This window comes from Zootoca vivipara, chromosome 11 (genome assembly GCF_963506605.1).
Source record: "Zootoca vivipara chromosome 11, rZooViv1.1, whole genome shotgun sequence".
In the NCBI taxonomy this organism is placed as follows: Eukaryota; Metazoa; Chordata; class Lepidosauria; order Squamata; family Lacertidae; genus Zootoca; species Zootoca vivipara.
In genome coordinates, this window is record NC_083286.1 from 47,649,241 (window position 1) to 47,671,570 (window position 22,330).

The 22,330-nt window shown below is 44.7% G+C and overlaps 1 protein-coding gene across 4 annotated transcripts in view; it reads left to right on the forward strand.

Moving 5' to 3' along the window:
• The window catches only part of PRLR (prolactin receptor), an 83,136-nt gene extending 61,015 nt beyond the window's left edge, over nucleotides 1–22,121 (forward strand). For all 4 annotated transcript variants that reach the window (XM_035100528.2, XM_035100529.2, XM_035100530.2 and 1 more), the window contains 10 exons: nucleotides 5,283–5,411; nucleotides 7,916–8,082; nucleotides 9,420–9,561; nucleotides 10,197–10,326; nucleotides 10,468–10,637; nucleotides 11,486–11,652; nucleotides 13,383–13,524; nucleotides 15,203–15,302; nucleotides 16,364–16,433; nucleotides 16,731–22,121. In XM_035100528.2, coding sequence (XP_034956419.2) covers nucleotides 5,283–5,411; nucleotides 7,916–8,082; nucleotides 9,420–9,561; nucleotides 10,197–10,326; nucleotides 10,468–10,637; nucleotides 11,486–11,652; nucleotides 13,383–13,524; nucleotides 15,203–15,302; nucleotides 16,364–16,433; nucleotides 16,731–17,747 — 2,234 coding nt within the window. In that variant the 3' untranslated portion in view covers nucleotides 17,748–22,121. The remainder of the gene's footprint in view (nucleotides 1–5,282; nucleotides 5,412–7,915; nucleotides 8,083–9,419; nucleotides 9,562–10,196; nucleotides 10,327–10,467; nucleotides 10,638–11,485; nucleotides 11,653–13,382; nucleotides 13,525–15,202; nucleotides 15,303–16,363; nucleotides 16,434–16,730) is intronic.
• The last annotated feature ends 209 nt before the right edge of the window (nucleotides 22,122–22,330 follow it).

Sequence of the window (22,330 nt, forward strand, 5' to 3'; positions counted from 1 at the left end):
GAGGTAGATCATTGCCATCATGGTTGGGAGTTAAACCTTCTCTCCCCGACTGCATTGGCCCCGGTCCAGATACAACCACCATCCTTTTTAAAATGTTTTTAAAAACTGTTGTTGCTGTAAATGTTGCACTTCAAGAGGCGTGTTTTGAGGAGAGACTTGAAGGAGGAAGGAGACATGGAGGGAGGCTGAGTGGCATACTAAGCAGTTGTCTGTGGGTGGAATTGGTCTTCGGGGTGGGCTCTTTGTCCTCCCACAACTTCCACTTTAAGAAAATAAATACCGAGAGATGGGACACAAAGAGATTTGGAAAGTGACTAATACAATGTTCAGGAACATACGACTGAATTTGAAAGCAAAGAGACAATTAGCAAATGGAAATTAAATACACTAAGTGCTCAAATAGGGGGGAAAACCACAACACAGAGTAGTGCTATTGAAAAGAACTGTAATTGCACAGGGAAGTTATTACCGTAGTGCTTAATATATGCATGATTCAAAGTATCATCCCACAGACCGTTTATTGCATGATTGCATTATCTTGTCTGTGTTTTCAAGTCGGCCTGATTCAAACTAAAATGAATAAATCAGTAACAAAGGCTTCCCTGCTGGGAAGTGAAAAGTAGTCTTCTAGACCAGGCATCCCCAAACTTTGGCCCTCCAGATGTTTTGGACTACAATCCTCATCATCCCTTACCACTGGTCCTTTTAGCTAGGGATCATGGGAGTTGTAGGCCAAAACATCCGGAGGGCCGCAGTTTGGGGATGCCTGTTCTAGACTCTAAGGGGCTTTCTCTTTTAATTAAATGGGAAAGGAAGGGCTGTGCTTAACTGAAGCAATTACAGACAAAACCTCTATGTTGCAAAAAGCTGTGCTTGTTCAGTAGGTTGTGTCCAGGGCCAGCCCTAAGGCAAGGCTGGGTGGTGCAATGTACCAGGGGGGCGCTGGGCTGCTGCGCCCACCAGACAGCTGGGCTGGAAAATGGGGCGGGGGGGTGCCGGAGGGACCTTCGCACCAGGGCGCCAGATATGCTTAAGACGGCCCTGGTTGTGTCACCAGTGCACACACCCCTTGTTGTCTTGGTGGAGCCTGGTATTTGTGGGGAATGCTCATGCCTGATTTTTTAACTACACACGATTCAGGAACTCTAGCCCACCTGTTGTTTTGGCTTATGAAGCACCCGAATGCCACCCAGGCCCAGTGAAATCCAAAATGGCATGCCTGCTTCCAGGGGTTGTTTGCAAAGACTTGCCCAGCAGAAATCTGAGTTCCTGTCTTGTGTGTCTGCGAGCAAAGGGAAGGAAAAGGGAGACAGTGGAAGGAAAGGCACAGAAGAAGAGCTTAGCATGTGCCAAATCGATTGCCCATGCAAGCATTGAGTAGAATGTAGATTGTGCTTGCCTCAAACGTTGTGGCACCTACCAGATACCACATGCAACATCACTGGCAATGAACAATTCACTTTTTTCCTACCCGCCTCCACTTTCCTAGGGGTACACCATATTGGTTTCTTTTAAAAAAGAAAAAGAAAAAGTGTGTTTGTGTGTGTTGTATCTGGATAAGGCCTAATGGGGGGCCATAGCAGTTTCGGGGAAAGGTGGTTCTCATCTGGAAAATGGTAAGAAGGAAAGGGTTAAGCCACCCTTCCCAGTGCCATGGTTCTGATCCAAATGCAGGGTGGCACTGAGTGTTCTTCTACAAAAAATAAAGAGATCGAAGATGAGAACATGGCTTTCCATGAGCTCATGATGTCAGCTCATGGCAAAGGGAGAAAAATGCCTCTCTAGCCTTCAGACACCTTTCCTGAAAGCCTTGGATTCAGTTGTGGATATCAGTCCGGAACAGGCATCCCCAAACTTCGGCCCTCCAGATGTTTTGGACTACAATCCCCATCATCCCTGACCACTGGTCCTGTTAGCTAGGGATCATGGGAGTTGTAGGCCAAAACATCTGGAGGGCTGCAGTTTGGGGATGCCTGGTCCAGAATCTTTCACAGATGCAAGGAATTAATTAAGCTTCTCTACAATCCCTTGTGACTTGTTTGTGTTAGGGGAGGGAATAAGCTACTTGCTTGATCAGTATTTCAGAGAAAAGAAAAAGGAACTTCCTCTAAGTGCTATGAGGAAAATGTGAGAGAGCTCATAAATTAACTGCGACTACCGTCTTTCCCCTATTTTAAGACGTAGTCATTATATAAGCCATAGCAGGATTTCTAAGCAATTGCGCGATACAAGCCATACCCCGAAAATAAGACATACTGATAGACCCTTCACCCAGTAGCAATAACCCCCTGTGTAAGCTGTACTTGGTGAAGAGGAGAAAAGTGGGGTGGGGAGGAGATGAAGGCACGAGGAAGAAAAGAGGGGCGATTGAAGCCGTTGCCTCGTGAATGCAGAGGCTGTTTCCCTTTAAGGAAGAGATCTACGTGTGAGCGTCTCTCTGTCTCTCCACCCCCCCCCGCGTCTCTCTCTGTCTCTCTCTCTCTCTCTCACACACACACACACACACAGAGCCCACCTCTCGCTTCCCCCCACCTTTCCCTTCCATTCTATGCGCCCACCCATGAGTTGCCTGTTGATTTCCTCTTGACGGGAGAGGAGCTTTTGAAGCCGCTGCCTCACGAATGCAAAGGCTGTTTTCCCTTTAAGGGAGATCTCCGTGTGCGTCTCTCTCTCTCTCTCTCTCTCTCTCTCTCTCTCTCTCTCTCTCTCTCTCTCTCTCTCTCTCTCTCTCTTTCTCTCTCTCTCTCTCTCTCTCTCTCTGCTCTCTCTCACACACACACACACACACACACACACACAGAGAGAGAGAACCCACCTCTCGCTTCCCTCCACCTTTCCCTTCCATTCTATGCGCCCACCCATGAGTTGCCTGTTGATTTCCTCTTGACGGGAGAGGAGCTTTTGAAGCCGCTGCCTCGCGAATGCAAAGGCTGTTTTCCCTTTAAGGGAGATCTCCGTGTGCGCGTCTCTCTCTCTCTCTCTCTCTCTCTCTCACACACACACACACACACACACACAGAGAGAGAGAGAACCCACCTCTCGCTTCCCTCCACCTTTCCCTTCCATTCTATGCGCCCACCCATGAGTTGCCTGTTGATTTCCTCTTGACGGCAGTCTCCTGTGTCTGATTGTTGTCTCCTTGCTTTTACCGAATGGAATAAAGCAGCCTTCCTTTCTACCTTATGCTTGCTTGTCTGTGGAGCTGCCCCTTTAAGGATTTGTAAGTAGTCTGGATCGTAGTCCTTGCCTTGGGGACTTTTTTTTTAAATCAAGGACTTTTTCCGTCTTGCTGTTTGCGAGCACAAAAGTTAAACTGCCGGTTCTAGCTTCCTTTACCCACAAAAATTTAACTCACCTCGCTAGCTCAATTGCTTCTTAATTGCTACCATTTACCAAGTCAGCAATCTTAATTGCTGTTTAGCTGGCTTCTTTGTTCTCAGCAGGTACCTTCTTTGCTATCAGTGATAGCACTACAAAGTGTTACATTGTCATAGCTGCCAAGTTTTCCCTTTTCTCGCGAGGAAGCCTATTCAGCATAAGGGAAAATCCCTTTAAAAAAGGGATAACTTGGCAGCTATGTACATTGTTGGAACTTCAGACTGTTGGAACTTAAGTCTTGGGCAGCTGGCTAGTAGAGATTCTTATTTGCTTTTACGTATAGGCTACTGCTAGGACTGTATCACACAGATAGATTCCATTATACTGGTTTAGATTTAAGAAGCTCCAGTGTAGCAAATTGCTATTAAGTGAGTCCCCACATCAGAGGAGAGAGAGAGCAGCCCTTTGCGAACATCCCAGGGCTGGGGAGAGAGGGCTGGGCCAGGGACGCACACCTCCCTTCCCTCAGACTCATAATAAAAATACCAGTAAGACATCCCACCAAAAATAAGCCACCCTGTGGTTTTTTGAGAAAAAAAAGTAATAAGACGGTGTCTTAAAAAAGGGGAAACACGGTAGCTGATGGCTGCCTTGGAAGAGAGGAGAGAATAGCTCAGGGAACCAAAGCTGTAATTATCAACACATTTATATAGTAAGTGCAAAGTAAAGAACAAGTCTAATTCAGAGGTCTTTGCCAAAGTACTCCAAATTCTACACCAGTCATTAAATTCCATTTGGACTTCCATGCCAATGTAATCATTCAGCTTTATATCAATTTATATCAATTTTAATGGTCTCCAAAGATACACCCTTGGGCTTGGAGCCCAACTAGCCCTAATGAATGAAAGAGTTCCTCTTGCTTTTGAGAACAGATTGGGATCCAGAGAAGACACCTGCTAGAGGTGCAGCAATAAAACTGTTAGCACATTTGCAAAGCTAAGCAGGGTCTGGTATGGTTTCAGATTGGATGGGGAACCATGAGTTGAGATTCCTGCACTGCAGGGGGTTGGATGAGATGACCCTCAGGGTCCCTTGCAACAATACAATTCTATGGTTCTAGAGCAGGGTGGCCTTTTTCACCCATCTCTGCTTTTCTCCAGCAACCAGCTGTACCACCTCTCATAAGAACCTACAGAGCTGCTTTATACCAAGTCAGACCTTTTGCCTACCTGGCTCAATATTGTCCACACTGACTGGCATTGAGTGGCTTTTCAGGATTTCAGGCAAGGAACATTCCCGGTCCTACCTGGAGATGCCAGGGATTGAACCTGGGACCTTCTGCATGCAAAGAGATGCTCCACCACTGACTTATGTTCTTTCCCCTTTTTATCCTGCTCCAAAGGATCCCATCATAGCAGAATTTTTAGGTGCAGAAAGGGTTCAGGAGGAGGGGAAAGGTCACTCTCCTTTCACTGGTAGAAACATCCCTTAATGCAACTCTGCTCATGGGACACTCTCAACAGCTTAGTTAAGCTCCGGTCTAAGGCTTGGCAGTTTCCATTCATATTTTATTCTTTTATATTCCACCCTTCCTCTGAAGATCTCAGTGTGGTTCATCGGAGTAATACGCAGTTTTGCTCATTAAACAAAAAACAAACAACTTTTGCCTTCCTACAAGAAAATGGATTGTTCATGACTGTTAAAGTTAGACTCTGTATTTAACCTAATTCAGCCCTGGAGTCTCCTAATGTCTGATTGGATTTATATTAAGCAGAATCTTCCACCTTCATCTTCCAGAGCTAGCGATTCTGTCTAAAACACAAGCATTATAAATTGTTGGGTGACACCTGGGGGTGTGAAAATTATTCATGGGCCAAAAACATTGGACAATGAATGTGCACCATCAAGGACCTTTAGTAATTGTGGCTGGTTATTGTTTATTTATTTGTTTGTTTGTTTCCTAGTGAGATTTGCTTCCTTCCTGGAGGTGGTGGAAGAAGAAAAGGAGGAAGGTGAGGCTGACCTGAGGCTGGAGATGTCACCATCAGGTGCACTGATTCTGCTGCTTGCTCTAAACACACGGCTTGTTAACGGTGAGCATTCAAAACATCCTTACCCTTTTTGCAACTTAAAATTGGGAAAGCATCCCTGTTGAGCATGTCCTTGGGGATCCTGCCAAATTCCATTCCGTGGCCATGGCCAAGCCAGCGTAGACATCATGTGGGCTTCGGAGAGCACATATTTGTTGGAAACGCTGTCCTGCCATGTGGTACCCATAATTTTCCTAATGCAGCACATGTGGAAGGTGTTCAAAGCATCACTCTTGATGGTTGTACGTTGCCCATGACTCACTTCCACAAAGCAGTGTGCTCTACACACAAAACTGGTAGGCCTTCATCTTGGTATTAGACATTAGCATCACATTCTCCCCTACCATTTTGGAGAGGGTAACCTCCCCAAGTCCTGACAAAAATGGTTAATGTAACCTTACACCAGGGAGAGCCAACAAGCTGGCTTGACTCCAACTCCCATCAGTTCCAGTGAGTAGGGCCAATGGTCAAAGATGCTGGGAGTTCTGATCAACAACATTGGGAGTGCCCCACATTGGCTGTCCCTGATATGCATGTGAATAACCATTTCACAATCTACCAATGGAATTAGACATAACAAAATTATGTAACTGAAATACCCAGCGTAAGCTGTTCCATATAGACTGGCTTTCTCCTTGTTGTCCTTCTGCCAGCAGGTGAAGGGCTTCCTTGTCCAAACAGGCTTTTGGGAACTGACTGTTTGTGATGAAAGGGCTGGTGCCAGGATGGATGAGCCATATGTTTTAATAGAACACATATGGTCTATTAATGTTTAACTGCTTCTTAAAGATTGCTTTTTATGTTTTTAGCTGTATGCCACCTTGAGTCCCTGTCAGGGGGAAAGGCAGAATACAAATTAAAAAAAAATTATGGGTGAAGACTCACTTCTAACAATCTGTCATTTGGTGACTTGTCTAGCAAATATGAGCCTTGTGTGCTCTGATGGAGTTAAATCTCCAATAAGCACTTTCCTGTTCCTGCAGTGTGCCTAGAAAGAGCCCTAATGGATGACATAAAAGGCCCATCTTTGTCCAGCATTCTGTTTTCTGACGTGGCCAGCTAGATGTAGGGTAGCCTACAAGCAGGGTGTGACCACTGTAGCCCTTTCTGATGCCTGACATTTGCTGGGTGGGTCTCGGGGGTTGTGTGGTAGCCCTGAGACATGGCAACCTATTCAAGACCACCCAGTGAGCTTTAACTGGAGTCTTTCTGATTTGAGCTCAGTTCTTTGGCCCCAATACTACATTGCAGTGCTTCTCTCTAAAAACAGAGGGGGGAAATAGAGCCTCAGAACCACCATCGCTATCGAAAATAGACTTAATCCACGACTCTAGGCCCCTATCTGCTCAGAGCCCCTGTGATGATATCAAAGAAAATTGCATGCTAAATGCAGTTTAGGAGAAATTGGCACTAAAATCCAATGGATTTTCATGAGGACTTTGTTGTTGTTGTTTGGTCGTTTAGTCGTGTCCGACTCTTCGTGACCCCATGGACCATAGCACGCCAGGCACTCCTGTCTTCCACTGCCTCCCGCAGTTTGGTCAAACTCATGTTCGTAGCTTCGAGAACACTGTCCAACCATCTCGTCCTCTGTTGTCCCCTTCTCCTAGTGCCCTCCATCTTTCCCAACATCAAGGTCTTTTCCAAGGATTCTTCTCTTCTCATGAGGTGGCCAAAGTATTGGAGCCTCAGCTTCACGATCTGTCCTTCCAGTGAGCACTCAGGGCTGATTTCCTTCAGAATGGATAGGTTTGATCTTCTTGCAGTCCATGGGACTCTCAAGAGTCTCCTCCAGCACCATAATTCAAAAGCATCAATTCTTCGGCGATCAGCCTTCTTTATGGTCCAGCTCTCACTTCCATACATCACTACTGGGAAAACCATAGCTTTAACTATACGGACCTTTGTAGGCAAGGTGATGTCTCTGCTTTTTAAGATGCTGTCTAGGTTTGTCATTGCTTTTCTCCCAAGAAGCAGGCGTCTTTTAATTTCGTGACTGCTGTCACCATCTGCAGTGATCAAGGAGCCCAAGAAAGTAAAATCTCTCACTGCCTCCATTTCTTCCCCTTCTATTTGCCAGGAGGTGATGGGACCAGTGGCCATGATCTTGGTTTTTTTGATGTTGAGCTTCAGACCGGAGAACCAAAACCTAACAATGGAAAAATCAGAAACTGAGAGAAACCCAAATTGACATGTTTGCCCATCCGTAGATAGTACTGGCCTAGACAAACTATTGATCTAACTCAGGAAATGTTAACCAGATGTTGTTGGACTCCAATCCCATCTTCCCTGACCACTGGCCATTCTGACTGGGGCTTTTCAGAGTTGGAGTTCAATGCCATCTGGAGGGCTATAGGCCTGTAGCTCAATATGCAGCAGCTCCTTGTATATATTCTCCCTGTTGCCTTTTGATTTGATTCTATTAGTTCACATACAGAATAGCCGAAAGAGGTGTCCTTGGCAGAAGAAGCAAACAATACTGACTTATGACTGTTTCCTTTGCATAGCTAAGGTTGGCCCTCCCACAGACCTATCTCTGGAAGTCAAACAGTTGAAAGAGAGAGCGTATGTGTGGGCAAAATGGTCACCGCCTCAATTGGTTGATGATGGAACAAGAGGGCAAATGTGCAATTATGAATTGCGATTGAAGCCTACAGGAGAGAAAGAATGGGAGGTAAGTGAGTTCCATAATTTCATTCACAAGCATCTTATAATAGGAGAGGAAGGCAGATGCTGTTGCTGTTCCCTTATTTGCAAAGGAGGCCCTGAAACACAGTGGCCAGAGGAAGTATGCCATAGGCAAAGCAAGACTTTAAAAACCGCCATGTACATTTAATTACACCATCATGTTTATCCAGATGCACCAAACTGACTTTATTTTGGACATCTTTGATCCAAACTTTCCAGACATACCATTTGTTGTGCTATAGCTGTGGTTTTTCTATATCTTTACACATGGCATCGTCTGCCCCCTCAACTGTGAGGGGCCCGGCCCCCTCCCAACAGATTTTGAGGGGGCCAAAGAAACCTCGGCCCCATAGAGTTGGCGCCCCTGATCTGACTGTGTATATATGACAGTCTGACTGTGTACTTGTGTATACAGGTGAAACTCGGAAAATTAGAATACTGTATCGTCGAAAAGTGTGTTTATTTCAGTAATGCCACTTAAAAGGTGATACAAATATATGAGATAGATGCATCACATGCAAAGCAAGATATGTCAAGCATTTATTTGTTATAATTGTAATTATTTGTCGTTAGGTGGGTCAATTATAAATGGAATGTAATTAATGAAATGTAATAGCGATGTTTATTTTTGTATTATTGTTTTTGTTTTATTACTGTGGAATTTCCAAAAGAAAGCATTTGTAAAAATTAAAAGAAAAATAAAAAATAATAAGTTGCATTACTGAAATACAGTCATACCTCGGTTTAAGTACACCTCCATTTGAGTATTTTCAGTTTAAGTACTCCGCGGACCTGTCTGGAACGGATTAATCCACTTTCCATTACTTTCAGTGGGAAAGTTCACTTCAGGTTAAGTATGCTTCAGGTTAAGTACGGACTTCCGGAACCAATTACACTCATACCTTGGGTTTAGTACACTTCAGGTTGAGTACTCCATGGACCCGTCTGGAACAGATTAATCCACTTTCCATGACTTTCAATGGGAAAGTTCGTTTCAGGTTAAGTACGCTTCAGATTAAGTGCGGACTTCCGGAACCAATTGTGTTTGTAAACCGAGGTACCACTGTAAATGCACTTTTCGACGATATTCTAATTTTCCGAGTTTCACCTGTATAACAGCTTTCCTGTATTCTGTGTTCCAACCTGGCCTGGTGTAAGGTAGCTTCTCGGTGTTCCTAGGATATGTATTTGCAAATGGATCTGTGTGATTGCAACTAGGATTCTGTTTCCAGGATGGATAAAATGAAGGAAATAAATCAGGTGTTCTTGCCAATGCTACACTCTACAATTCTCTTAGTTTCCCTTGTCTTTACTGCTTCCCAGACTCATTTTGTTGGAGAGCAAACACAGTATGAAATATCCCAGCTGCACCCAGCAGTGAAATATACTTTTCAGGTTCGCTGTATAACAGAGCATAGTGAAAGGAGCGAATGGAGCCCAGAAACTTACCTCCAGCTCCCCAGTGGTGAGTCAATCACTCATCTTTTTTTTCTGTTTTGAAAGGCCAAATAAGTTAGTACCGTAAGAACATAAGAACTCCTCTCCTGGATCAGGACAATGGCTCATCTAGTCCTGTTCTCACAGTCGCCAACCAGATGCCCATTGTGAGAAGCTTGCAAATCATAGAATCATAGAGTTGGAAGAGACCATAAGGGTCATCCAGTCCAACCCCCTGCCAAGCAGGAAACACCATCAAAGCATTCTTGACATATGCCTGTCAAGCCTCTGCTTAAATAACTCCAAAGAAGGAGACTCCACCACACTCCTTGGTAGCAAATTCCACTGCCGAACAGCTCTTACACTCCCTGCTTGCAGTTAGCATGGCAAAGGAGCAGATTTTGACTAAGCATTAGGCAACTTCCTAATGGTAACAGCTGGCAGACAGTGAAACAGACTGCCTTAGGAGATGGTGGGCTCTCCATCATCGCAAGTTTTGAAGCAGATTCTGGACATCCATATCTCGGGGTTTCCCTAGTTGCATCCTGCTTTGTAGGTCCTGAATTGAGCAGGACGTTGGACCGAATGACCTCTGCGATCCCTTCCACCTTTGTGACTCTGACCCTATTGGCCCAAAGGACTTGCCTATCTCTTTCTTTCCAGGCCAACCTCCAGGGAAGCCAGAGTTAATAAGATGTCGCTCACCTGAGAAAGAAACCTTTACTTGCTGGTGGAAGCCCAGTTCCGATGGAGGTCTGCCGAGCAATTACACTCTGTTCTATAACAAGGAAGGGTAAGGCATTACACATGGCTTTACTGTTGTCTCAATCTGCATCTCTGAAAGAAGGTGGGTTCTTTTCTAAGTGATGTGTAATGAGAATGTTGTGTTTGTATTACCTTCTCAATCTTTCCTGCCAACCATTGTGTTTTTCAGAGACAGGGCATACTACGAATGCCCGGACTACATAACAGCGGGCCCCAACTCCTGTCATTTTGATAAAAAACATACTTCGCTTTGGATGACATACAATTTTACCATAACAGCGACTAATGAGATGGGCAGTATTTCATCTCAGCCTTATTATGTGGATGTGGCTAATATAGGTATGTGGTGTAAGCATAAGTGTCCAAGGCAGGGGGGGAATCCCATCAGTCCTAAGAGTTGTGACCCAGAATTCTATATGCATCTTATATACCATCAGCTAAATATGATCAGTCATGTGTCTTGATAAGGGATAGGGGAGAATATTTGTTTGCATTTTAATGAGAAACTATCCAGTTTGCACTTCACAAACTGGAAGGCAAATCGAAACGCACGGCTATCCTTTGAAATTTGCACTTCTCTGAATTTTGCAATGCATTTCTCTGACAAAGCAAAAGTGCATATACTAAGCAAAAGTGATCATATACCTATTGAGTAAATAAAATGCATATGCTAGTGAAAATAGTATACAAAAATGCATTATATTAAGGCAAACTGCTTGCAAAAATGTGTGCATTAGCCAGAACTGCATACAAAAAATGTATTTATTAGGAGAAATTCACACCAAAATTCTGATGAAAGTTTATGAAGATAAAAAGAAAGAAAGCTGCTCTTGATGTGAGGTATTTGAAGTGTGCCTCTGTTTCTATCTATAAAGAAGGGCATGAATTTAATAAATAATCATATTCTCTTTTTTTGTACCAAGACCTTTTAAAACAAACTCTAGGCCTTCACTGTTCTAATGACATTTTAAACAAAACTTAAACTCTCATTAAGTGTGCTTTTAAACTGAGCTTTCTCCGCTAGTGGGAAATTTTTACATTGTTGCTTTTTGCTGTTTAAAGTTCTTGTATTTTAAAATATTGTGTTGTGATTATATCTGGTGTGTAACCCTCCTTAGAAGATTGGATTGATGGCCCTCTATATACATTTGATCAATAAATATTCTCTGATCCTTCTTTTTTTCCAGTTCAGCCAGACCCTCCTGAAAATCTCTCCCTGGAATTTGAGAAAAAAGTATATGGAAAATATCTGTTGTTGAACTGGTCTCCACCTTCGCTGGGCGACATCAGATCTGGTTGGCTAACCCTAGAATATGAGTTACATATAAAGCCTGAAGGGGGACAAGAATGGGAGGTGAGAATGGTGAAAGCTCTTGAGCCACTTCCAGATGGGGATGTGTAGATTTGCCAGTTTCAGCCCTCTCGGCTGGGAAAATACCTTCTCATTTTCCCAATTCTAAACCCATTTCTCCACATTTCTGCAGCCATTTTCAATCGATAATCCTCATTAACATCCACCAGCATTTTAATGTGAATTTATCCCAATAAACACATTTTTGTCAGCAGCTTCAGCTAACATACACACAGTTCTGCAAGCCTTTTCTATGTAAAATGATGCACTCTTATATGCTGCTTTCAATAACATGTTTATTTTTACCCACACTTCCCGTTAATATATGCATTTGCGTGGACAGGAGGAGTTCCCCCAACCCCAGGCGACCCCCGAGCGGAATAATAATAATGCATTTTTATTTATACCCCGCCCTCCCCAGCCAAAGCCGGGCTCAGAGCAGCTAACACGAAATATAAAACAACTGGTTAAAATACAACTTAAGACAATGACACAAGACAATGTGCTATGGGATTAATATTGGCCACAACTTTATTAAGTTTCAGATGTAGAGAGACCTTGGCTCAGACATTGGGCGTTTATCCGACCCAGTTCCCAGCCGGGGATCTGGAAGACATCAGGGTTATCCAGAATGTGTGGGGATTAGGCTGGCTCTGGAGAACATATGTTCAAGCAGAGAGAGCCCCGCCCCCCGTTTTGCCGCCATTGGAGGAGAGAGCAATGACAACCTCTCGGCGTATGGCCAATGCCTCCCCTCAATACCCCTTTAACGGGGAACCCTGGGATCACCGCTGCAAAGGGGGCGTGGGTCACCGCTTCACCCCCCCCCATTTAGGAAGATAGACTAAAGGCCTGAAACTGCCAAAGTTTGTGACGTTTTGCTACAGGAAAGGCAAACCTGCCAATGCAGGAAAATTCCTTTCCGGCCCTTCAACAGCAACCCTGACATAGCAGCGCCTGCGTACCTGTAGAGAAGAGGTTAACCTGTAAAAGAAGACTTAACTGAGGGAGGGGAGGGTGGGAGCCAACTGCTGCTTCACAGGTAAGGTTCACCTTCTGTTGTAACCCTCCCCTTACCTGGCCAATCCCCTGACAATGCCTCCCCAGGTGGGATTGGGTGATTGGGTGAGGTAGGCGGAGACCTCCAGGTATCCACCCTGGGGAGGAAGCAGCCAGCCCAAACTACCAGGAGCCACACCGAGATCTGGGGGGGCTGCGCACGAACACTCAAAAGGTGCCCCCCATTTGATGTGGGGAGCGGTCATTTTGTAAACATTGGTTGGAAGACTGCATCACAAAATTCAGATTAGTGTACACTTCAAAGGATAGTTGAGTTTCAGCTCTCTTGGGGTTTCACAAAGTGTGGATTTGGCAGATATGCCTTTACATGTGAACTGAATTGGGTGTTGCCCCCACCCCTATTTTCTGACAACCTGTTTAATGAGCACACACCCTGGTTTGTTTACAGAGAGGTGTACAACATTGTGCCCAAGCAATTTTTCTCCAACACTTTCCATTGCATTTTCCTTATCACACACAGCCTAATTGGGGGAAGAATTGAAGGTATGTTGTGCAAGAATGCCAAATCAACTTTAATTGTGCAACCAGTTAATCCCATCTGAAAATAGTGGCTGCCTGGAAGCATCTTTGGTAGTAGCCAAATGCTCTGTGTTTCAGAAACAGTACCTGAAAAAACAGGGTCACGGATATCTGTGTTCTTCTTATCTTTCCAGAAAATATTTGTTGGTCAGAGAACAACATATAAGATGTTCAGTGTAAATCCAGGAGAAAAGTATGTTGCCAAAGTTCGCTGCAGATCAGATCATGGAACGTGGAGCGACTGGAGTCCTGAAAGTTTTATTAAGCTCCGAAAAGGTGAGGACAACTGCTGGGGGGGGGGGTGACCTTTCGTTAATTAACCCCAGTCATATGAAAGTGCTAGAAAGCCTAGATGAGGAGTTTGTTATTCATGTCCTGCTTTTCTATTTTGAATAAAAATAAAATCCCACATCACAAAAGAAAACACAGTTCAATGATAATAGCAACATAATGAAACAAGGATAGGGCTGGCATGTGATGAAGCTGGGGCTAGACTCATGCATCTTACAAAACATTGTCTGGTGGTCTGCTTTGGGAAATCTGGGCAAGTTCAGCTGACAACTTGGTAAAGATATTAGCTGTGTGAGTTCCAGATTGCTAGAGGAGGGGGAGCCAAGTTGGTGTTTTCCAGAAGTTTTGGACTACAACTCCCATCGTGCCTGACCAGTAGCCATGTTGACTAGGGATAATAATAATAATAATAATAATAATAATAATAATAATAATAATAATATATTTATACCCCGCCCATCTGGCTGGGCTTCCCCGGCCACTCTGGGCGGCTTCCAACAAACATTAAAATACATCAAATATCACAGATTAAAAACTTCCCTAAACAGGGCTGCCTTTAGGTACAGTATTTTCTAAATGTCAGGTAGTTATTTATCTCTCTGATCTCTGATGGCCCTCTGCCTGGTTCCCTGTAGCTTTGCTTCTCGCAGTGAGGGAACCGCCAGAAGGCCCTCGGCGCTGGACCTCAGTGTCCAGGCAGAACAATGGGGGTGGAGACGGTCCTTCAGGCATACTGGGCCGTTTAGGGCTTTAAAGGTCAGCACCAACACTTTGAATTGTGCTCAGAAACGTACTGGGAGCCAGTGTAGGTCTTTCAAGACCGGTGTTATGTGGTCTTGGCGGCCACTCCCAGTCACTAGTCTAGCTGCCGCATTCTGGATTAGTTGTAGTTTCCGGATCACCTTCAAAGGTAGCCCCACATAGAGCGCATTGCAGTAATCCAAGCGAGAGATAACCAGAGCATGCACCACTCTGGCGAGGCAGTCCACAGGCAGGTAGGGTCTCGGCCTGCGTACCAGATGGAGCTGATAGACAGCTGCCCTGGACACAGAATTGACCTGCGCCTCCATGGACAGCTGTGAGTCCAAAGTGACTCCCAGGCTGCGCACCCGGTCTTTCAGGGGCACAGTTACCCCATTTAGGACCATGGAGTCCTCCACACCTGCCCACCTCCTGTCCCCCACAAACAGTACTTCTGTCTTGTCAGGATTCAATCTCAATCTGTTAGCCGCCATCCATCCTCCAACCGCCTCCAGGCACTCACACAGGACCTTCACCACCTTCACTGGTTCTGATTTGAAAGAGATGGTAGGAATTGGCATTTGCAACATCTGTATCCATGTTGACTGCCCTTGAACTAAATCAAGTTGGCCGGATGCAAAAGAAGGCAAAGTTTCTGCACCTTTATTTGTGTAGAAAGGAGACTTTGTGCAGGTACAGCTTGTCATGTAAACTACGCCTGCTGAAACTCCCTGTTCTGAAATCTCACCACCGAGCTCACTGGGTGATTTTATGCTGATCACGGCATTGCAGGCTGATCTACTACCCAGGGTTGTTGTGGGAGTAAAATGGTAGAGAGATGCCACGTGCCCTGAGCTAATAATGTTTTGAAATGAACTCTTTAACTGCACAAATTTTAATCCCTTCTCATTTTCTCTCCTAGAGTTCAGACTGAAGGATATGCTTGTTTGGATCTTTGTGGCTTTTTTATCGTTTGTCGTATGTTTGGTCATGATCTGGACACTGGCTTTGAAAAAAATTAAGTAAGTTGCTACTTCTGACATTGTAAGGTGGTGTATTAAAAAAAAGAAAACAAGCAAAGTTGTTGCCACAGCATGGGGGGGAAGGGTTGGAAAGCCTTCTCCATACATTGTGGTCGCAGCTGTGATTCTTCTTCCATCTCCTCCACCAACTGCTATTTAATTTTTTAAAATAGCAGACATGATAAATGCAAACATACATTTAATATCCAGTTGGGGTTATGCATAGTGGAACTCTGAAGCTTGCCGCCAGTGCTCTATTCTGACAATCCACAAACACAAAAAAAACAAGTTTCCGGGTGTATAATTCATCTTCACTCAAGAGATCTTAAAGGTAAAGGTAAAGGGACCCCTGACCATTAGGTCCAATCGTGACCGACTCTGGGGTTGCGCGCTCATCTCGCATTATTGGCCGAGGGAGCCGGCGTATAGCTTCCAGGTCATGTGGCCAGCATGACAAAGCCGCTTCTGGCAAACCAGAGCAGCACACGGAAACGCTGTTTACCTTCCCGCTGTAAAGGTAAAGGTAAAGGGACCCCTGACCATTAGGTCCAGTCGTGACTGACTCTGGGGTTGCGCGCTCATCTCGCATTATTGGCCGAGGGAGCCGGCGTATAGCTTCCAGGTCATGTGGCCAGCATGACAAAGCCGCTTCTGGCAAACCAGAGCAGCACATGGAAACGCCGTTTACCTTCCCGCTGTAGCGATTCCTATTTATCTACTTGCATTTTGACGTGCTTTCGAACTGCTAGGTTGGCAGGAGCTGGGACCAAGCAACGGGAGCTCACCCCGTCACAGGGATTCAAACCGCCGACCTTCTGATCAGCAAGCCCTAGGCTCAGTGGTTTAACCACAGCGCCACCTGGGTGCCGCCTGAGATCTTACAGACAAGTAAAATCAATTTATTGGAACACCCCCTCTTTACAGACATGGATATTTGTTTTTCCAGCAGGCAGGGTTTTCTGTATGCTCAAATCTATCAGAAGAAAACAAAACCAAGTACAAAACCAAATGATTTCCTTCACTTCTTTATTCCAACCCCTTCCCTCTTTCTTGTTTTTCAGCATGGTGGCTTGCCTTCTGCCACCAGTACCAGGACCAAAGATAAAAGGCTTTGACACCCAGCTACTAGAAGTAAGTGTTTGGGCACTTAGAGAAGTTTTGCACTTTTTTTTTTTTTTTACTGTCTTGCATTTTCTTAGAGGGGGTAAAAGAAAACACCTCCTTGGAAGCCTTTAACAGCTTTAACCTGTTAACACTTCTGCTGGTGCTAATCTGCTTGAATTCAGATCAAAGCATGCATGGCTCTTGCGAGTGCTCTGCACCACATCTATCTCCTTTGCATTTTCAGACATAATCAGGTACATAATGCAAATATTATGGTTACCCTTGGCGTAATACCATTTCCCCCTGTATGTTTCTTCACACCAGGCAGGGAAAACGGAAGAATTGCTGAGTGCTCTTGGTTGCCAGGGATTCCCTCCAACACCGGGCTATGAAGACCTGCTGGTAGAATTTTTGGAGATAGATGACAGCGAAGACCAGCAGCTCATGCCAAGCACCGAAAAGAGCCACCCCAATAAAAATGTGAAGTTGGTGCACCAGGAAACAGACAGCGACTCGGGAAGGGGAAGCTGCGAGAGCCCTTCTCTGTTGGCAGAGAAGCGCAAGGAAGCCCAAAAGCCGCTCTTGGAATTGAAAATACCAGATACCTATGGGGTGCAAAATGCTCATAGAAACAGCATGCAGGAGTCACCAAAAGGGGGCGCTGAAGGTCAGCTCCCCTGGATTAACAGTGGTGAACCTAGGCCATCCACGTGGTGTGGAGGTCAGCTCCCTAACTGTCAGACGTCTAAATGTCCCTACCATGACACAGTGGATGTATGTAAAAGGGCAGTCAGTGCCATGAATATAAACAGGAAGGGGAGCGAGGAAGGAAAGTGTTGTTCGCAATATCCTGAACTCATTGAGACTCTTGGTGAAAGAAAACCAGCCAACTTGGAGAAAGCAGCAGATCTACTCTCAAATGCTCAGCACGGCCAAGTGGGGTTGTGGCTACTCCCACCAGAAAGGCCGCCATTCCTGTCTACAAAACCCACAGATTACGTGGAAGTTCACAAAGTCAACCAAGACGGAGCTCTGGCTGTACTACCAAAGCAGAAAGAAACTGTAGGCAAAAAGGAAAGGCCTTTTGTCCCTGGGGATGCGAATGAATACACCAAGGTTTCGACAGTCGTATCCAACCATATTCTGGTGTTGTTGCCAGATCCCAAAGCGGAGGTGTTGCCTTCCTTTCAGGAGCCACTGAAAGAGCTTGCCCAGAGTTGTCAGCAGAGCCAAGCAGAGTTAAATTTCAGCTATTGTCTCACAGCTCCAAGCAGCTGCAAAGTACAGACTGGTGGACTAGACTACATGGATCCCAATAATTTTATGTGCCCCTTTAACTGAAAGGTTAGCCATCCTTCTACAGGTAACAACACTACAAGTAAAATTAAGTGTTGGCACAAAACTGCTCACATGTCTGGTTTAGCTCAGTGGTAGCTCATGCCTTCTTTTGCTTTATGGCCAGTCACTTAAGAACATGCTGGTTGCTGGATCCAAATCAGTTTTTTCCCTACCTGTGATTTTTACAGTTCTTTTTGTGAAGAGTGATTTACAGAAAAGTAAAAGTTTGTGGCATAGTTTTGAAAACACAAGCATCCATTTCTGGTAATACATTCTAAAAAAACAGGGAGGGATTTGTGTGTTGATGTTACACAAGCAATCCTGAGATCATAAATGTTGTCCAAAAAATTGTATTGGTAACTATTGAACAACACCAGTAGTGTCCAACTTGTTTTTGGCAACTGTGTGTCACACAATGCAAGTACAATATATGAGACGGTGTCTGCTGCGGTGTGTGAACTACAGTGTGAACAACCCATCATACCTAATTTGCGTATAGGTCCTCGAGTTTGTTGAGCCAGTGGTGGGGAAGCGAGGCTGGAGTCTGGCTCAGGAGAGAGTGCCAGTGATTTGTGGGGAACTGCGCTGGACAAGAGGCAAGAGTTGGAGGCAGGGAAAGCTTCAGGTGGAGCACACGATGGGTTGGAAGGAGAGGAGGAAGAGGCAGGTCGGGCAATTGAGAGGCCAGGCGCTTCCCCACCACTGTCTCCCAGACCCAGGAGGGGACTGAAGAGGGATGAGCAGAGGATAGGCATAGTCTATGGCTGCATGCATGCAGCCTTTTGGGGAAAAGTACATAAATAGGTGGAGGCGGAGTGGTCCCCTGTTGCTGCAACTTCTCCGTAGACCATGGACTGGGAATAGCTGCCTGGACACTAAATTGGTGGTGGTGGTGGTGGTGTATTCAGAGCCATAGAAATGACTGTGTTATGTTTGACGTCATAGAGTTAACCAGCGGCTATGTGCATTTCCTTGATTGGGGAGTGCCCTGAACAGAACAGGCAGCAGAAATGGGCAGGCCTCACTCTGTGCCATAGCTAAGCCCAGGAGCATTCCTGTCCAGACTGCCTCAGGCCCCTACAGTCTGTGCTGCTTCTGGCATCTATGCTGAAGCTGGCTCCAGCTTTGAGGGAGTCCTCATCATGGAGGTTGCTGGTGGGCCTTTGCAGATGTATGTCCAGGGGGGGGGGAGCTCCTTTCCTCCTCTTTATTTCCACCAGACACAAAGAGTGTGCAAGGCCCACAAGGAGGAGGCCGTGTTGCACCAATGAGTATCAAACAGCACCATTGTCATCACGCACAGAGCAACATAGCAATGCTGGGCCTTATCTGTGCCATAGGCTGGCCAGCTGAAAATGACATACTTTGCTGTTGCCTGAGGAAAACTAGCCAAATATATCAAATTCAATGAAAAGTAAATGCCCAAATGAAAAACTTAATGGATTGCATTATTATTCCATTTATGGCACTAGCAAAAAATCAATCAATCAAAATTATTTCATGTTCTGCAATGTATTTTAAATAAGTTTTAAAGGCTAGTACAGTTTTTATAATATATTTTTCTTTGCCCTTTCTTTCTTTCTCTTTCTTTTAAAAACCCACTTTTCTGGATGTTAAAAATCTATCATCTATCTATCTATCTATCTATCTATCTATCTATCTATCTATCTATGAGAGATCTAATATATTGAAGGTATTAGCCACTTTTTAACACGTTTTTCTGCTTTTAGTGCAGCAGTTGGGAATCTGTGGTTCTCTGGATATTGCCAAACTCTTGATTCCCATCAGCCCCTACCAGCACGGCCAATGGTCAAGGATGACATGAGTCCAACAACTTCTGGAGGGCCGCTGGCTTCCCACTCCTCTTTTACCGTGATGAATTATTTGCTGTGCGAGTTCCTCAAAGTTTAAAAGAAACTCCATTAGCACCAGTAGCATTACTTACAAGTATTCCAACATTTAGGGGAGAGGAGAAATCTAAACGAATCATAGCATTGTAGAGTTGGAAGGGACCCTGAGAGTCATGTAGCCCAATCCCATGCAATGCAGGAATCTCAACTAAAGCATCCATAACAGGTGGCTACCCAACCTCTTCTTAAAAACCTGCAAGGAAGGAGAGTCATCCACCTTCTGAGGGAGCCTGTTCCACTGTTGAACACCTCTTACTGTCAGAAAGTTCTTTCTGATGTTTAGTTGGAATCTCCTTTCTTGTAACTTGAATCCATTGGTTTGGGTCCTACCCTCCAGAGCAGCACAAAACAAGCTTGCTCCATCTTCTGTGAGACAGACCTTGAGATATTTGAAGATGGCTATCAAATCTCCTCTCTGTCTTTACATGGACTACCACCAAGCCAGCTATCTCCACCTTATATTTGTGTAGCTGGTTCTTCCTGCCTAAGTGTACATTTGTCCACTTAATTTGTCAATTTGTAATTCATCTCAGTTTGGTGTCATCTGAAAATTTGATGAACATCCCCACAATACCTTCATCCAAGTATTTTTTTTAAGTAGACCATGTTAAGACTTGCAATTCACTAAAGGTCCTGTTGAAATAGACAAATTTATTCAATATGGCACATAAAGGTTTAGCAAACAGGTACCTCCCTTTGAACTACACATTTTATATAAATAAAATATCTACTTTAGTTTTGCACTGTTGCTGAGTGTTGCATTTGTGCTTTTTACATTTTTAATAAGGCAGGCAGTTAATTTATATAACTAGCAGAAACTTTTAAGAGGCCCTGCACAAATATTTCTATGTAATTTTCTGGATTAAAAGATACTGTAATAATCTTTGGAGTTAATGATATGCTCTGGTGACTGGGGGCACACACACCTCCAAATTTTTGGAGTATGCTATTTGTGGTGAGATATGATGTTCAATGAATATTTTTGACACTTTATTTATATATCAAATCTGCACCCCCAGCAGACTGGTATTGAAGTAGCAAATTCTGTCCTAACTTTGTTAATGTGCTTTTGTGTAACTTTGTTAAAGCTACACATGCTTCGTTTTGTTGTCGTTCATACATGTAATGACCGTTGGTTAAAACTCCATCAGCAGCTTTTTCTATGGTGATTTCTAAACTATTCTGTAGAAACAGTTCGCGTTGATACAGTTTAAGTCACTTATTTTGGCTGCAACTCTAAGCACATTTATTGATAAGTGAGTCCCATGGAACTCAGCAGGGACGTATTTCTACCTAGTAAATGTGGCTGCGGGTGCTGATTATTTTGTTGAGTTGAAATAACGTGAATGTTGTGGAGGAAAACCAAAGTAACCTAAACCAGCTAAACGAATTTCTGCTGAAAAGCCATAAAGTTGTGTTACAATCAAGACAGTTGAAAGCACAAGGTCCCCCCCCCCTTACAGGCAAATCATACTACCTCAGGTTTCCATTTCCCACTAAGAGAGAGAAGGAGAAAGACAGTGATATGTCAAATTGCCAATTACTGTATTTTAAAAGGAGCAAATTGAGCCCTTCACAATCACTTTGCTGTTTAAGGCGGATGGTTTATTAAATAGTTTGTTGCGCATCCATGACAAGCTTGTATACGTATGTAGCACTCTTCAGACATTATTTGTGCATTCCCAACATGCATACATTTATTAATGTAACTTGAAACTCTGGAACTCTGCTTTTTCAAACCTGAATCCATTCTTTGTGTGCGCGCACATTAATTGAGCAATGGTTTTAGCTCCACAATTGGCTGTGGCAGTGGCATAGCTAGCCGCCTGGCTGCCTGGGGCGGCAAACTCGAAGGCACCCCACCGCATGTGCGCATTGTGACGCACGACGCATGCGTGCACAGGAGGCATACGACGTAGCGATGCGGCAAACCCCGTGAGCAAGCCGCGGAGTGAGGCAGTTTCGCTTGCATTAGGGCTTCTCCTCGATGGCAGTGGGCGCCGGAGGTGGTCAGCCCCGTCCAGCCTGCTACCCCCCACGCAGACTGTCGCCGGGGCGGCGCACCCCCCTGCACCCCCATTACTACACCACTGGGCTGTGGTATGCAGATAATGTCTCAAGTTGGGGGCTGGCAAGTGACATTGCTAATGGTGGTTAATCTGGTGGTGCTGAGCTGTGTACAAATGAAACTAGTCCACGACAGGGTTACCAGCCAGCTGATATTTTATTGGTGCAAGATTGCATCAGAGGAGAATCCATATTATTTCTTGCTTCACGTGACCCAACACGACCTACCAGATTGCACCCGTAACGCAAGCAGGTTTCTCATTGCCTCCACCACTCAGCTGCTTCAGGCCTATCAAGGTCTGTCCAGGGTCCATCCTTTGCTTGCCAACCAAATTTTGCCAAGGCTTTGATTCCTTAACCCCATCCAAGGGGCGGGAGAACCCTATGGGAAATGTTTTTTTTTTTAAATAAAAAAATTGGCACATTTGTTTGAAGTGTTTGGAGCAAGATCCTATATGCAAAATAATAAGAAGGCAAAGAAAAGAAATGAAAGATTAATCTCCTCTCATGGGCATGCAGGGTTAGACTCTTGGTCACAGAAATAATGACAGCAAATTTTTTTATTATTTGCACCCCGCCCATCTGACTGGGTTGCCAGAAAACAAAATG